Source organism: Otolemur garnettii, unplaced genomic scaffold (genome assembly GCF_000181295.1).
Source record: "Otolemur garnettii isolate 467f Iridium unplaced genomic scaffold, OtoGar3 scaffold00020, whole genome shotgun sequence".
Lineage (NCBI taxonomy): Eukaryota > Metazoa > Chordata > Mammalia > Primates > Galagidae > Otolemur > Otolemur garnettii.
The window spans coordinates 20,078,733-20,093,865 of record NW_003852415.1 but is presented as its reverse complement, the minus strand read 5'-3'; the positions used below and the strand labels follow the sequence as shown (position 1 = coordinate 20,093,865).

At 36.0% G+C, this 15,133-nt stretch overlaps 1 protein-coding gene across 3 annotated transcripts in view; it reads right to left on the bottom strand.

The window, feature by feature from the left end:
• PPP4R4 (protein phosphatase 4 regulatory subunit 4) overlaps nucleotides 1–15,133 on the bottom strand; it is a 122,625-nt gene that overhangs the window by 53,155 nt on the left and 54,337 nt on the right. Inside the window, exons 4-5 of one of the 3 annotated variants that reach the window (XM_023511589.1) lie at nucleotides 2,175–2,278; nucleotides 1,711–2,069 (exon numbers count right to left, since the gene is read on the bottom strand). The exons of 1 other annotated variant lie outside the window; for it this stretch is intronic. In XM_023511589.1, the coding sequence (XP_023367357.1) occupies nucleotides 2,009–2,069; nucleotides 2,175–2,278 (165 nt within the window). In that variant the 3' untranslated portion in view covers nucleotides 1,711–2,008. Of the gene's footprint in view, nucleotides 1–1,710; nucleotides 2,070–2,174; nucleotides 2,279–15,133 lie in introns of those variants that run through there. One more of the 3 variants, XM_012803432.1, reaches the window with a different exon arrangement.

Here is a 15,133-nt window from a genome sequence, read left to right as displayed (position 1 = left end):
TACCAACGTGCTGAGCAAAATGAGCATTTAAATGATAACCATTGTATATTCGGCTGTCACGTTTCTGCATAACCCTTGGATAACCAAGTAGGAATCTCACATTTTTCACACTTTAGCTGATCTCTTCCCCCAAATCTGCTCCTCCTACAATTTTCCTCATCTCAGTAAATATTAAATGATAATTTGGCCCTTTGAACTTCTCAGCCCAAAATCTTTGATCATCCTTACCTCTTCTCCCTCTTTCACTTCTTCCCAATCAAAATACCCATAAGTCCTGAAGGATCTACCTTTAAACCTTCAAACCAGATCTGGAATCTGACCACCTATCACCTCTACCAATACCACCCTCCCCAAAGCCACCACCATCTCAGCCTGTATTATTCTCATAATTTATAACCAGTCCCTGATTCCATCACTGCCCCTCTACTATCTACTCTCTTACCAAAGAGACTCTTCTGAGAAATAAGTCAGATCATGTCATTTTTCTGCTCAAAATGTTCTGAAAAGTTCTTTTAATGAATTACAGGGTCTTTTCTTAATTCCCCTTCCTCCCAAATTTCCATATGACTGGCTTCTTGACCTCTTTTGAGCCTCTATTCAAATGCCACTTTTTAAATGAGGCCTTCCTAATAACCCTACTTTAAACTGAAAGCCACCCCCCTTACACCAGCCCTGACAAACCCCTTTTACAGTTTACTCATCACCATGAGCCAACACAAAACACATTCACTTATTTATGCTCTATTTCCACAAGTGGACCCTAGCTTCATGTCCTCCCAGCTCCTAGCACACAGCAGGCTTTCAGTAAGTAATCACTGCTTGACTAAATGTCTCTCACCCATCCACCTACACCTTCTGCTCTTATGCTCTCTCCCTTCAAATGCATTTTCGACATCTCCTAACAGGTGGCTTCCAGAGATTTTGTTGTGAATCCTAAAAATTAGGGATTGGCTGAATTAGAAGGCAAATCAAAAATGAGTCCCAAGTAAACATACTCTCAATCTTTTATCATGTCCACCCTGACACCTTCTATTCCAGCATCCCTGTAACCATGATTTAGACCATACACCCAGACTGCTGGATTCAGCACCGTGAGAAACTTCCCTGCATCATGGTGGGAAATAACATACCTATTTCTACAGCAGAAGAAATAGACTCAGAGCAGTAAAGTATTGTGCAGAAGGCCAGTGGGCTAACAATTGGCAACTCTAACTAACTGTTGTCTGCCAGATGGCAAAACACTTCTCAGCACTGAATTCTTCCCCACAGATCCTGAGCTTTCATTTGTCATGTATTAAGGGATGGCTTAAATCAACCTTGAGCCTCCATGTGCTAGTGTAGGATATCTGGCCACATAATTTGCTATGGCACATGACTGCACACCATGGTTAATTCTCAGAGAACCTATCACATATTAGGATGGCTGATTTGGGGTAGAGGGTTGTTCTAAACTTTTATATCACATGCACGAACTTATTTTACAACTCTTTCAACCAAAAGTCAATAATATACCTTAAGAGCTCTTGGCTGAGAGAAAAAGAAAGAAATGTTAAGGCCTAAAGCAGAAACAGCAACTGGTGTGTGAACTCAAGCTTCCCATACCCCCACGTTTGACTGTTTCCAAAACAAACATTTGTTCCACACTAACAATTATGGATTTGGAAAACACTTTTAAGAGATTTGAGGTGGCCAGCATACATCACTTACAAGTTCCAAAAGGCACAGCTTTTATTTAGAAACAAAGGACTTGGCAACGGAATATTAAAAGAAATCGTGAGGGCCACAGGTACATTCCAGTTCACGTGAGTCTGTTGTTTTAAGTTCCAAGTGATGCAATTCTGCCCCCTCTTAAGGTCATTAAGTCCTGGGTTTGGTACATATGGATACTTTATGCAAGAGAAGAACCTGAGAAGCTCTCCAACTTCATATCTTCTTACTGTATTACTTAGTCTTGACTCCCGCAGCAACATTTGCCCCAACTATTTTGCATTTAAGTTTCGAAAAATCCTCAAGTCTTATCAGGATTTGGGTTTTTCTCTTGTGCTGACTTCAACATCTGGGACTGTCCACTGTTAAGAAACCAGCACAGACTAAGAGATTTTATCACTGCTAAAAAATTAATTGACTTCTAAACATGTTTCTAAAAGATAATACAATAAGAGCTTGATACTTACCGATAAGTGCTCTCCTCCACAGAATCACACCCTCTGGACAAACATAAGTGAGATCCATACTCTCTGGATAAATAAGTGTGCATCCTCATGGACCTTGGAAGACACTGAAAAGGAAATTCCTCTATTGCTTAAGTGTATGCCTTAATGCCAGTTACCATTCCTCTTACATACTATTACATGGCTGGCATCCCAACTTGAATTCCTCAAAAATGAAATGAGACATTATTGAGTTAATTGGCACATTCCCCGATTTAAGAAACTATGCCCAGTCAAGGAAGAAAAAATGCATTAGATATTTCTGTGTTTAAATTCATTCTTTAGTTGGCATGAGTGGTACAAGAAAGTATCTTGTAAAAATATTAGTAACATTCTTTATAGAGAGGAAGATAGCTCTGTCTCCAATAAACCTGCATTATATCGGTCAAGGTTTCTCTTTACAATATACAATACAGAGAAGCATTAAGTAAATCACTGGTTTATTTGAAAAGAGTAAATAGTTTAGATTCACAAATTCTGAGACTCATCTTCTTTAATAAAACTAGAAAACATTTACCAGTGAATGGTGCTGGTAAAAGGCAAAGGAACTGGTAAAATTACAAAATGTCTTTGTGTAGTTCTAGAGATAACATCACTGATTATTTTGAAATTAATTAATAGGAACTTAAGTATTAAAATATTGAAGATCTAAGACATATAAAATATCAGGGGTATTGAGGGTCATAAATATGGGAATTTTCGTTAATTACAATATAGCTCTTTCACTATAAAAATGGTAATACTTATAAAAGACTTTAAAACTGAGGTAAATATGAATGATTGGAACCTGTCAACTCTAAGATACCTTTAACAATTAACTATGATACCTCATTCTTTTTCCTATCCTTGACGGCCATGCTCCACATTTAAAATAAAGGGTGGAGATAATTAGCTGAGAGCACTGAAAATTAAAATCTGTGAGGGAAAATAAAGTGAAGCCAGTAAACAGAAATAACAAAGGGATATTTTTTACTCTTCTTGAGTATTTCAGTGATTAGCAAGGTTCATGAGGAGGTACACAGAAAAGTATTCTAAAGATAACTTTCCATAAAGGAAATACCAATAGCAAATATCATATGATTATTATAAATGTACAATAAAATAACCTGCCATGCAAAATCACAAGAACACCAAGACAAATAAATAAATTTCTAGACCACAGTTTTGAAATTGAGCTTCTAGCTGGACTACTCTGCTAAGTCTTTTTCTTAAGTCTTTTTTTTTTTTTTTTTTCAGACAGAGTCTCAGTTTGTCAGCCTTGGTAGAGTGCCACAGTGTCATAGCTCACAGCAACCTCAAACTCTTGGGCTTAAGTGATTCTCTTGCCTCAGCCTCCCAAGTAGCTGGAACTAGAAGCACCCACCACAACATCCGGCTATTTTTTTTTAGAGATGGGGTCTCGCTCTTGCTCAGGCTGGTCTTGAACCAGTGAGCTTAGGTAATCTGCCCACCTTGGCCTCCCAGAGTGCTAAAATTATAGGATGAGGCACCACATCCTGCCCTAAGTCATTTTTATATATAATAAATTAGAAGCATCAGGCTGGGAGCAGTGGCTCACACCTGTAATCCAAGCACTCCAAGAATTCGAGGCAAGTGGATTGTTTGAGCTCACAAGTTCAAGACCAGCCTGCGCAAGAGCAAACCCTGTCTCTAAAAATAGCTGGGCATTGTAGCGAGAGCCTATAGTCCCAGCTACTTGAGAGGCTTAAACAAGGGGATTGCTTGAGCCCATGAGTTTGAGGTTGCTGTGAGCTATGATGCTACAGTATTCTACCCAGGGTGACAGAGTGAGGTTCTGTCTTAAAAAAAAATTAAAATAGAAATAAATAAAAATAGAAATAAACTAGAAACATGAGTAATTGCATAATTCAAATTTAAAATGTAAATAATCAGCCAGTTAAAACTTTGTAAAAAAAAAAACTGTGCTTATCAAAGAAACATCTATTTAATAGATGAAAGAACTATAAATAAATATTTCAAATGATTCAAATAACACACATTATAGCAATATTTATTTAATTAAATATTTTTAGAAAAAATTATGAACATTTTCTTTGGAAAAAAGCAACAATATAAAGCCTGGCAAGTTTCTATAAGCAAGTGGAAATGGCACCTATTATCCTAGTCAGTCATAATAATTTTACCTTCCATCCTAACTTCTCTATAACATAGCCCAGAGAAAATCTAATTCTAAAGATTCAAAGTTATTTCTTAAAGTGCCAGCATCAAATTAAGTATCCTAGGAAACTGAAAAGAAGACAAAGATAAGGGCTTCTACCCTTGAGTGACACCTGCCAATCATACACATTTAAACATTCAACAAACATTCATTTAGTTGCATTCAAATCACTGTGCTGCTGGATGCTGAAGACTCAGCAGTGAGCAGAACTAGCAATGTTCCTCTCCTCGTGGAGCTTACATTCTAACAACACTGTTAATTCTCTAATTAAAACTGTGATAGGAGCTAAGGATGAGAAGTACAAAATTCCATAAGGGCACTGAACAGGCGATCTCCCCTACAGTGTTAGAGAGGGCTTCACTGAGAAGTGACAACTGACCTGTGTGTAGAGAAAGAATCTGAGAAGTGACAACTGACCTGTGTGTAGAGAAAGAAATAAACAGACCAAGGGCACGATAAAGGGAGCTAGGGAAGCAAGAGGAGTAAGAAAGAAAGCATTTCCGGCATTGAGAAGTAAGGAGAAGAATGCTGATTCAAAGAACTAAAAGATTAGTGTGCCTCAAGCACAAAGCAAGAGTGGTTGCTGAGACAGTGAAATAGTCCAAATTATGCAGAACCCTAGAAATGTTATGCAAAAGAGCATGCAAATTATCGCTTTAAAAGCTTTGAAACATCATGCTGACTATAAAGTTGAAAACGAATGAGAAAGGAGTGAAGCAGTATGAAATGGAAGGAGAGTAAGGATCAATTAGAAACCTTATCTGAGCAAAATTTCCTAATAGCTGGGACTAGGGTGGACGTAGTGTGGCTAGAGAGAGGTGGATGGATTTACTAAGTATTTAAGACATTTTTTTTAAAAACTATATGAGTAGTTAATGAGTTAATATTATTGAAAATAACTCAAGAAATCTTGGCTTATGAATCAGGTGCCTAACAGTGGTAAGCATTAAAATCAGGGACTAGAGGAATCCCACATTAGGATACAGGAAAATGGAAGAAGCTCGGGTGTTAGGGGAAATAATATGAGCTCAATTTTGGACTTGTTAACTTTGGGACATCCAAGCAGAGATTTCAAATAGGGAGTTGTATACACAGATCTGATACCTGAACAAGTCTGCCTACATTAAAGTAAATTTATACAGATGACATTTAAAGGCAGGTGTGTTGGTGAGCTTACCTACAGAGAAAATATAGCCAAAAAGTGAAGAACTGCTATTATAAACATAATTACACCCTGACAAAATAAGGGCGCTTAAGACCTCAAAGTATAAATAAGGAGATACATCACAAGTATTTGGGCAAAATATTTAATTTTAGGTTCTGAATTATTCCTGACATACCATTAGAAACAATCAATTGATTTGTGTGGATGTGGGGAAGATAACAGGACAGGGTAGAGGTGTATATGTGTACATAGAATCTATGCAGGTATATAAACAGAAACACATTGGGTTAATATTCTGAGTTTAAACTAAGAAGGAAAAATGAAAGGGAGCTTCCTCTTTTACTACAGTTTTACTAGGTAATTCTAATCAACTCTCCTGATAAGGACAATTTTTAAATCTGGAAAAAATATGAAAATCATGTTCATAAAGACATATGGAATCTAACAAGGAAGTGAAAAATTAACCTTCCCAGATCTAAGACACAATGGAAATCCAGAAATGTGACCATGTAATTTTGGACCTACTTTTCCCCTTGAGGTATTTGTTAATTCTAGAAAAGGGTCCTGAGAGACTGAGAAACTAAGTAACTCCTTTAACAGCCTTACAGAGGACTTTGCAAGCCCCTCTGCAATAAGGAGCATGAGTCAACCTGAACAGACTGGCCTTGGCAGGGGAGAGCAGTCCACTTTCAAATCATCTAATACCTGCAACTGGGTTAAGTGAGACTTTATTTCTAGTACATTTCCATGTCTGCCAGAAGAAAACATACTCCTTTCCAGAGAATGATATAACCCACCCTAAAGTATTTCTACATACAATTTGTCAAATATAAGATCAAGTACACAATCAATAATGTCCAGACACATGACATATCATAACATGAATGAGAACCAACAGAAACAGAGGAACAGCAGAAAATAGAAACACCAAAAGGAGCTCCAGGTATCAGTGATACATGCCTTAGTCCAAGAGAATAAAAGCTACAATTGCCAATGTCAATAGATGGTTTTAAGATACATAAAAAAGAATGTAGAAGATCTAAATATAAATTCTAGACCAGAAAACTACAATAATCAAAATAAATTAGGTTAGACACAGATGAATTAGTGAACCAGAAGTCTGGTTAGAATAAAACACACAAAATGAATCACTATCAGAAAAAAAAGGAAAAGAAAGAAAAGAAGACAAAAGACATAGATGACAGTATGAAAAGGTCTAATACATGTAAAACTGGAATCTTAGAAGAAGAGGAGGGAGAAATTGTCTAAAACTAACAAAAGAAAATAAGCCATGCAGGAGGCACCTGTAGCTCAGTGAGTAGGGTGCCGGCCCCATATACCGAGGTGGTGGGTTCAAACTCGGCCCCAGCCAAACTGCAACAACAACAAAAAATAATAAGCCACAAAGTTAAAAGACTATAAACATGCCCACATATTCTATAAATCCACATATAAGCAGTATAAAATCCTATGCTAATAAAAATATTTAAAATTAATGTGAAATACTTTTTTTTTTTTTTTTTTAGTTTTTGGCCAGGGCTGGGTTTAAACCCGCCACCTCCAGTATACAGGGCTGGTGCCCTACTCCTTTGAGCCACAGGTGCCCCCCGATGTGAAATACTTTTTCAGAATGACAGAATCAGAGAATTTGTCACCAGCCAATTTGTACCAAAGGAAATACTAAAGGGTATTCTTCAGACAGAAGAAAAATTATTCCAAATGGAAATACTATAGGAAAAAATGATAAATATGTGGGTAAATCTAATTAATCATTGATTAGATAAAACAATAATATTTGTGAGTCTTGAAATACATAAATGATTAAAATAGGTGAGATCTATATCATAAGTCAGATGGGATTCAATGGACCTACAGAGTTGGAAGCTCTTATCCAGGAAGAAGGTAAAAATACCAACTCTGATAATATCTTCTTTGTTATAATGTCTAAGGTCACTAACAAAAGAAAAGAGTATATAATTAATTACCAAGCTAACACAGGTGGGAAAAGTAGAATAGTAAAACTACTTTATCAATTCATAAAAAGGAAATAAAAGAAAAAGGAACACAGGGCAGTTGGCAAAAAGAAAAAGCAAATGGTAAAATGATACATGTAATAGCATTAAAAGCAAATGGGTAAAATGTTCTAATTAAAATAGAGCATCAGACTGGATTAAAAATAAAATCCAATCAGGTTGTTTCTAAAACAGAACCTAAAACATTAGGATAAACCACAGAGTGGAAGAAGAAATTTTAATACATAATCAACAAATGTGTTGAATTCATACCTTACCTAATGTGCATGATGTAATGGTACATTTCAAAACTATTAAGAAATGAGTACAATTGTGATGGATGTGTAAGCATGTCACATTGTAGATCAAAGCAGTACACCGAACCCCATAAATGCATCAATGTACAAAGTTATCATTTAATAAAAAAATAAGAATTTTTTTTAAATTCTTGAATTCAGAATATATAAAGTGTATTATACCATTGAATGGTTACACCACAATTTATTTATCCATCATCTGTTGATGGATATTTGGGTGTTCACAGTTTTAGCTATGACAAATAAAGATACAATGCACATTTCAATGCACATTTCAAGTCTTGATATGAACATATGCTTTAATTTCTCTTAACCCTTAGGATTGAAATGGCTGAGAAGATGTATGTTTAAATTTTTGAGAAACTATCAAACTGTTTTCCAAAGTGGTTGTACCATTTTACATTCCTGCCAGGAGTGTCTGAGTTGCTCCACATCCTTACCAATACTTGATGTGGTGAAGTTTTTTTAGTGCAGGTAATTCTAATGGGTGTGTAAGTAGACTTATTTGCATTTCTCTGATGATTAATGATGTTGAACATCTGTCGATATGTTTATTGGTCATCCACAAATCTTCTTTGATAAAGTGTCTTTCACATTTTCTCCTGTTTCTTTAAATTGAATTGTTTTCATGTTATTGAGTTTTGAGACTTCTTTTTATATTCTGAACACATGTCCTTTATCAGGTATGTGATTTACAAATATTTTCTCCTACTCCATCTTTTCATTCTCTGAAGAGTATCTTCTGAAGAATACATCAAACTTTTCTTCTTGTGTCATGGTTTCAGTAATACACATGTATAGAAGAAAACCTTGCCTAACCCAAGGTCACAAAGATTTCCTCTTATGGTTTCTTCTTCTAGAAGTTTTTCCAATTTTACTTTTTAACATTTAGGTGTATGACCCATTTGATTTAATTTTTGTACATAGTGCAAGATATAAATTTTTCCCCAACTGTTCTAGCATCCTCTGTTGAAAAGTCTATCCTCTCCTTTCTTTGCTGAATTATCTTTTGTACTTGTATAGAAAGCCAACTGACAATCTATAGGGTACACATTTTTTTTTTTTTATTTCAGGCTCCTTTATTCCATGAATATTTGGGCACACATTTTTTTAACTCCCATTGACTTTTTGTTTGTTTTTTCCCCAATATCATACAGTCCTTAATTGTTGTAGCCATATGTTTATTATGTCTTGAGCTCAGGGAGGATAAGCCCTCAAACTTTGTTTCTATTTTCCAAAGTTATCTGGGCTACTCTAGGTCCTTTATATTTTCATATGAATTTTGATTAGCTTATAATTTCCTACCAAAAAAAAAACTTACCCTGCTAGAATTTTGGTTATTTTGCATTAAATATATACATTGACTTGGGGCAAATGGACATCTCAACAATATTGAGTCTTCTGATCCATAAGCATGATGTACCTTTCCATTCACTTAGTTCATTATATAGGTCTTGCATATCATTTATCAGATTAATTCCTAAGTATTACATACTTTAACACCAATGTGATGTTATAGTTTAAGACATATTTTAATTTCCAATTATTTGTTGCTGGTATATAGAAATAGAATTGATTTTTGTATACTGATCTTGAATCCTATAACCTTTCTTATTCTTTTGTAAATTTTTTACAAAATTTTTTACACAGATGATAATATTATCTGAGAAAAAAACACAGTTTTACTTTAACCCCCACAATGTGAGTGCCTTTTGTTTCTTTTTGTTGCCTTACCGTACTGGCTAGAATGTCTAATTACAGTATTAAACAATGTCTAATTACAGTATTAAACAAGAGATAAGAGCAGACAACCCGGCCTTTTCCTGATCTTAGGGAAAGGTACTCAGTCTTTCACTTTTAAGTGAACCTGTAGGTTTTTCACAGAGGAAATTCTTTTCTATTCTAGCTTGCTGAGTTCTGTTGTGTTTTGTTTTTGTTTTTCCAGGAATGGTTGTCAGATTTTGTCAATTTTTTTTCTAAATCTACTGAGATGATTAAATAATGGGTGTTTCTTTTTTTAGTTTGCTGATTGGGTGATTTATGTTGATTAGTTTTTGAATTCTGAAACAACCCTGAAATCCTAAATACCAATTGGTCATGATATATTAACCTTTTGACATATTGCTGGATGTGTTATATCATTTTTTAGAAGATGTTTGCATTCAAGCTCATGAGGGATATACATCTATAGTTTTATTCCATTTGGATTATGTTAGGCCTGATAAAAATGACTTCAGAAGTACTTTCCCCTTCTATTTTTGGTAAGTATTTGTGTAGAATTATTATCATTTCTCTTCCATTTATCTTGATTTTAACCATTTCTGGTGTTCTTTTTTTTTTTTTTTTTTTGAGACAGAGTCTTGCCCTGTCACCCAGGCTGGAGTGGAGTGGCATCATCATAGCTCACTGCAACACCTCAAACTCTTGGGCTCAAGCAATCCTCTTTCCCTAGACTTCTGAGTAGCTGGGACTACAGGCACACATCACCATACCCAGCTAATTTCTTTTTACTCTTTATAGAAATAGGGTCTCAATCATGTTGTCCAAGCTGGTCTCAAACTCCTGATCTCAAGTGATCCTACTGCCTCAGCTTCTAGTGCTAGAATTATAGATGTGAGCCCCTGAGCCCAGCCTGGTGCCCTTTATTTATTCATATAAATCCAAATTTCCATCTAGTATCACATCACTTTTATGTAAACTTTCTTTATCATCTCTTATAGTATATGTCTGAAACAATTATTTCCCTCAATTTCTGTTTGTCTAAAAGAAGACATATTATGCCTTCATCCTTAAAAGATATTATTTCCAGTGGGTATACATTCTGGGTTCTTAAAATGTGGTTTAATTTAATTTGTTGGTTTCTGCTTTCAGTGATTTTTGCATGATGTCCTATGTCCACTAGACTAGTGAGTTTCTGACCAGAAGTACATTTAATTCTCATCACTGTCACTCTTTACATGATGTTGTCTTTGTCTCTAGTTGGTCCCAAGATCATCTCTTACTATTTTCATTCTCACCAGTTTGGTTTTGATGTGTCTAGAGGTGGTGTATGTGTGTTTATCCTGTTTTGGGTCCTCTAAGCTTCTTGGATCTATGGTTTGTTGTGATTCACTAATTTTAAGAACGTCTTGTCCATTATTCATATTGCAATCTCTTTGTCCTGTCTCAAAGCCATTGGAAATCCTCTTCTATTTTTTCCCCTTTTAACTTTGTTTCAGTTTGGATAATTTCTATCTTCTATCTATATTTTTCCCCCCAAAAAGCAGTGTCCAAACTGCTGATAAGCCCATTCAAGGAATGCTTCATCTCTGATATTACCCTTTTTATTTCTAGCACTTCCATTTCATTGTTTCATAGTTTTTCTCTGTGTTGAAAATCTCTGTATGTCTGTGCATGCTATTTTCCCATATTAATCATAGTTACTCTAAATTCCCTAATACTTCTAACATCAGAGTCATCAATACTAGACCTATTATTTGCTTTACGTGTTGGCAATTGTTTTCTTTATATATTTTTTAATTTCCTACAAATTTTTTGACTGGATGCTGGACATTTACTGAAAATGGAGGTAATAAGGACTTATGCTCAGAAATGGACATGTTTCCTCTGCTAAGCTGTTAGTATAGAGCATTGAATAAGTCTAGTCAGTAGTTGAGCTGACTTTGAGTTTGATGTTACTATGGTAATTGTCACAGCACCACAGGTTTCAAATTCCTCCAGCATTGGGCCACTGCTGCCTCACATTAAATGTGAAGCCTGGGAAGCCAAAAGGTCTTCCTCAGTGTTCCTGCTCTGCCCTCAGCTGTAAGCAGGGGTATCTCTCCACACTCTTGTCCATTCCCTAGAAGTAGACATCCTGTTGCTCCTTACTACATGCTAGCCTAATGTCGGGTGTAAGGGATTCTCAGTTATCTTGATCCAGCCCTACCTACGGCAGGGCCTTTGGCCCTGGGCCCACAAATGGAGCTTTATCACTCACTGTTCCTATACAATAACTTTGTATCTTGGAGGGTGGGGAAGGGGTCTTTGGCAGGGTCAAGTTTCTTGCCCCTTCCCTCCTACCACCATACCTCTGTGTATATCAGTGCAGAGTCCTGGGTCTAACACCTCCACCCCTGCCCAGGATCCACCCTTCTCCCAAAAGTAATGGTCTTTGCATGGTCCTGGAGGCAGGTGGCTTTCATTTGTACCACTCCCACAGAAGCAATGGATCTTTACCGGGGTCCCACAAGAAGGAAGATTCACTGCTTCTCCCCCAGCAGCTTAGACTTGTACTTCATAAGAAGGTTCTGAGGAAGTGGGCAGAGTTGGCTCCTGCCCCTTGGCAGCAGCTAATTACCATCACACCTGGATCAGCAAGGAAGACCCACTCTCTCCAGTCTCCTGCCTTGCCCTCCCCACAAAAAAAAACATTTCTCATGGAGCAAACAGCGTAGACCTATGGTAAAGAGCTTGCAAGAGAGCACAAAACTTCCTTGTGTCAGAAGCTCTGAGTTATTCTAAGCTGATGTAAACTGTGCCAGCCCACAATTACTCTTTAAAAATTTGTTAAAATCTTAGCTGATTTTTCTAAACACCTATATGGTGGCCGCCTCTTCCTTTGATACTCTGCCAAGTCCGTGTCCCTGTGTCCTATATTTCCTCAATGGAGTTCATTCCTCTATTGAATTGAGTTCATTCGGCTGCTTTGTGGTCAACTCTGCTGTGCTAAGGAAAAGTCATGATCATGTGGATTTTGCAGATTACCTATTGTTATTATAATAAAATGTGAGAGATGTTTTCTTGAAGTTTTCTAGATCCTAAATGGAAGGGGAACTGATTATTTTGATTTTGAGATCAAGTTTAACTACATATGTAAAGGAATTTCAGAAGTTCAAGTTCATTTTTATTGCGGGCAAGGTAAAAATAACAAATAACTGAATGATTAAGAAGCACATGTAAGAACACTTGCCTCCTCTAGAATTTAGCAAAAGACAATATTTCTAGGTCTATTAGAATATTAGATTATACAACATTTTCTATATGCCCAGAAAAACTATATACTCAGTAAATGTTTCCATAGAACTTTAATTATTATCATAAAGTAATTAGTAATATCTACTTTGTCCTCAAAGACAAATACATACACTATAAAGAAAAAAAAAACAACACAGATATTATTTTCAAAGTGCATAGTGGTCAATGTACTTTTAGTTTTAAGCTGTAAACAAAGGAAGGAAGAGCAATTTGTATCCTGTTCTCTAATTCCTTTGGTTAATGCTACCAATGCTTTGGTTAATGTTTTCTTAGTGTACTGAAAGGATAAGTTATGGAATTTTATGCTTCCCAGACTATAAAATCTCCTTGTCAGGTCAATTCTGACTCTGTTCATCCTCCATCAACCTTACATTATAGTCATCAGGTCACTTTCTTCCTCACCATCCTCCTTACAGAGAATCCATTAGCCTGTCAATAGAATACTGTACTCCGCTGCAGGCCTCCTATGATCTGCAGGGGGTCGGGGACATCAGGATTGCTTCCCAAAATCCCTTTGCTTTTCTCATAGCTTCTAACTAACTTACCTCAGAAAATATCATCTACAGTAAGGAAAACAGATACCTTTTTGTGAACAAACAAGAATAATTTGTATCAATTAAGTTTTTTAATGTCTTTAATTAAGACTACTTGTTTTTCTTTGTGAAAAATACTTCAGTTTTTAAGCCTCAATCATCCTCACTGTAAAATGAGTATAAATACATCATATGGAGTTGTTTGGAAGTCTTTTGAAAGGATATGTCTGAAATATTAAGGACTTACTGTATGGTTCACAGTATAAGTATTCCACACATTATTATAGGTAGAGTATCCCTTATGGGATATGGGATCAAACCATTTCCCATATGTCCCAAACATATGGGACTGAAACCATTTCAGATTTTGAACTTTGGGGATTTTAGAATATTTACACATACACAGAGAGATATACTGGGGATGTATAAGCCTATACATTAAATCCACTTGTTTCATATGTACCTTATACACACAACCTGGAAGTATTATTTTTCATAATTCTGCCCATGAAACAAAGTTTCAACTGCATTTTGACTATGATCCATCACATGAGGTCAGGTGTGGAATTTTCACTTGTAGCATCATGTCAATTCTCAAAAAGTTTCAAATTTTAGACCATTTGGATTTTGTATTTTTAAATTAGACATGCTCAACCAATGTATTGTTTTTCCACTTAACTACCTGAGATGGGATTTAGTAATGTTACCCTTTTTGTTCACAAATATCCTTATTTACAAAGTAAATGCTTTGAATAAAAAGTTTAGAATAACATCATTATTGAAGAAATATACCTATATTCAACAGATATGAAATACCATAATAAATCATCACACTGGGAGAAATTTATAATATTTTCCTATTATTTCTATAAATGAAAATAAAATCACGCAAAATTAGTAAAAGTAGAACTAATGAATCTTTTTAGAATCAGAAAATTGATATGCTATAGCCACTGACCTCAAATAATCAGATTTTTATATTATGTGTTTTTGTTGGTATTTTTTTTCTGAGACAGAGTCTCACTATGTCGCCCTTGGTAGAGTGCCATAGTGTCACAGCTCACAGCAAACTCAAACACTTGGGCTTAAGCGATTCTCTTGCCTCAGCCTCCCAAGTAGCTGGGACTACAGGCACCTGTCACAATGCCCAACTATTTTTTTTATCGCAGTTGTCATTGTTGTTCAGCTGGCCTGGGCCAGGTTCAAACCTGCCACCCTCAGTGTATGTGGCTGGCGCCATAACCACTGTGCTATGGGCACCGAGCCTGTTATGTGTCTTATATCCTTTCTCTACTATGTATTTCTTCCTTTGCTCCCCCCAGAATCTCTCCATAAATCAGCATTATACCACTCCATTAACATTCTTTTTTTACTTCTCATTCAAGAATGCCATCAGTGGATCAGGCAATCACTGGATTTTCAGAAAGATACTTAATTGTCTCAGAATATTAAGTTCAATCAGTGCTCAGTTAAAATTTTTCTAAGTGCCTGTTATTTTCCAGGCACTGTTCTAGGTTGTAAAGGTACACTGATAAACCAGGCTGACAAAGATTCTGCCCTTATGGAAAAGAGGGAAAAGACTGATAGACGATGAGGTCAGAAAGCTAGGTGGGATGACTTAAGGACATGGTAAGGAGTTTTATTCCATCTGAAATGGAAGTTACTTATTTTAGTTTCCTGTGGCTACAAATTACCACCAAC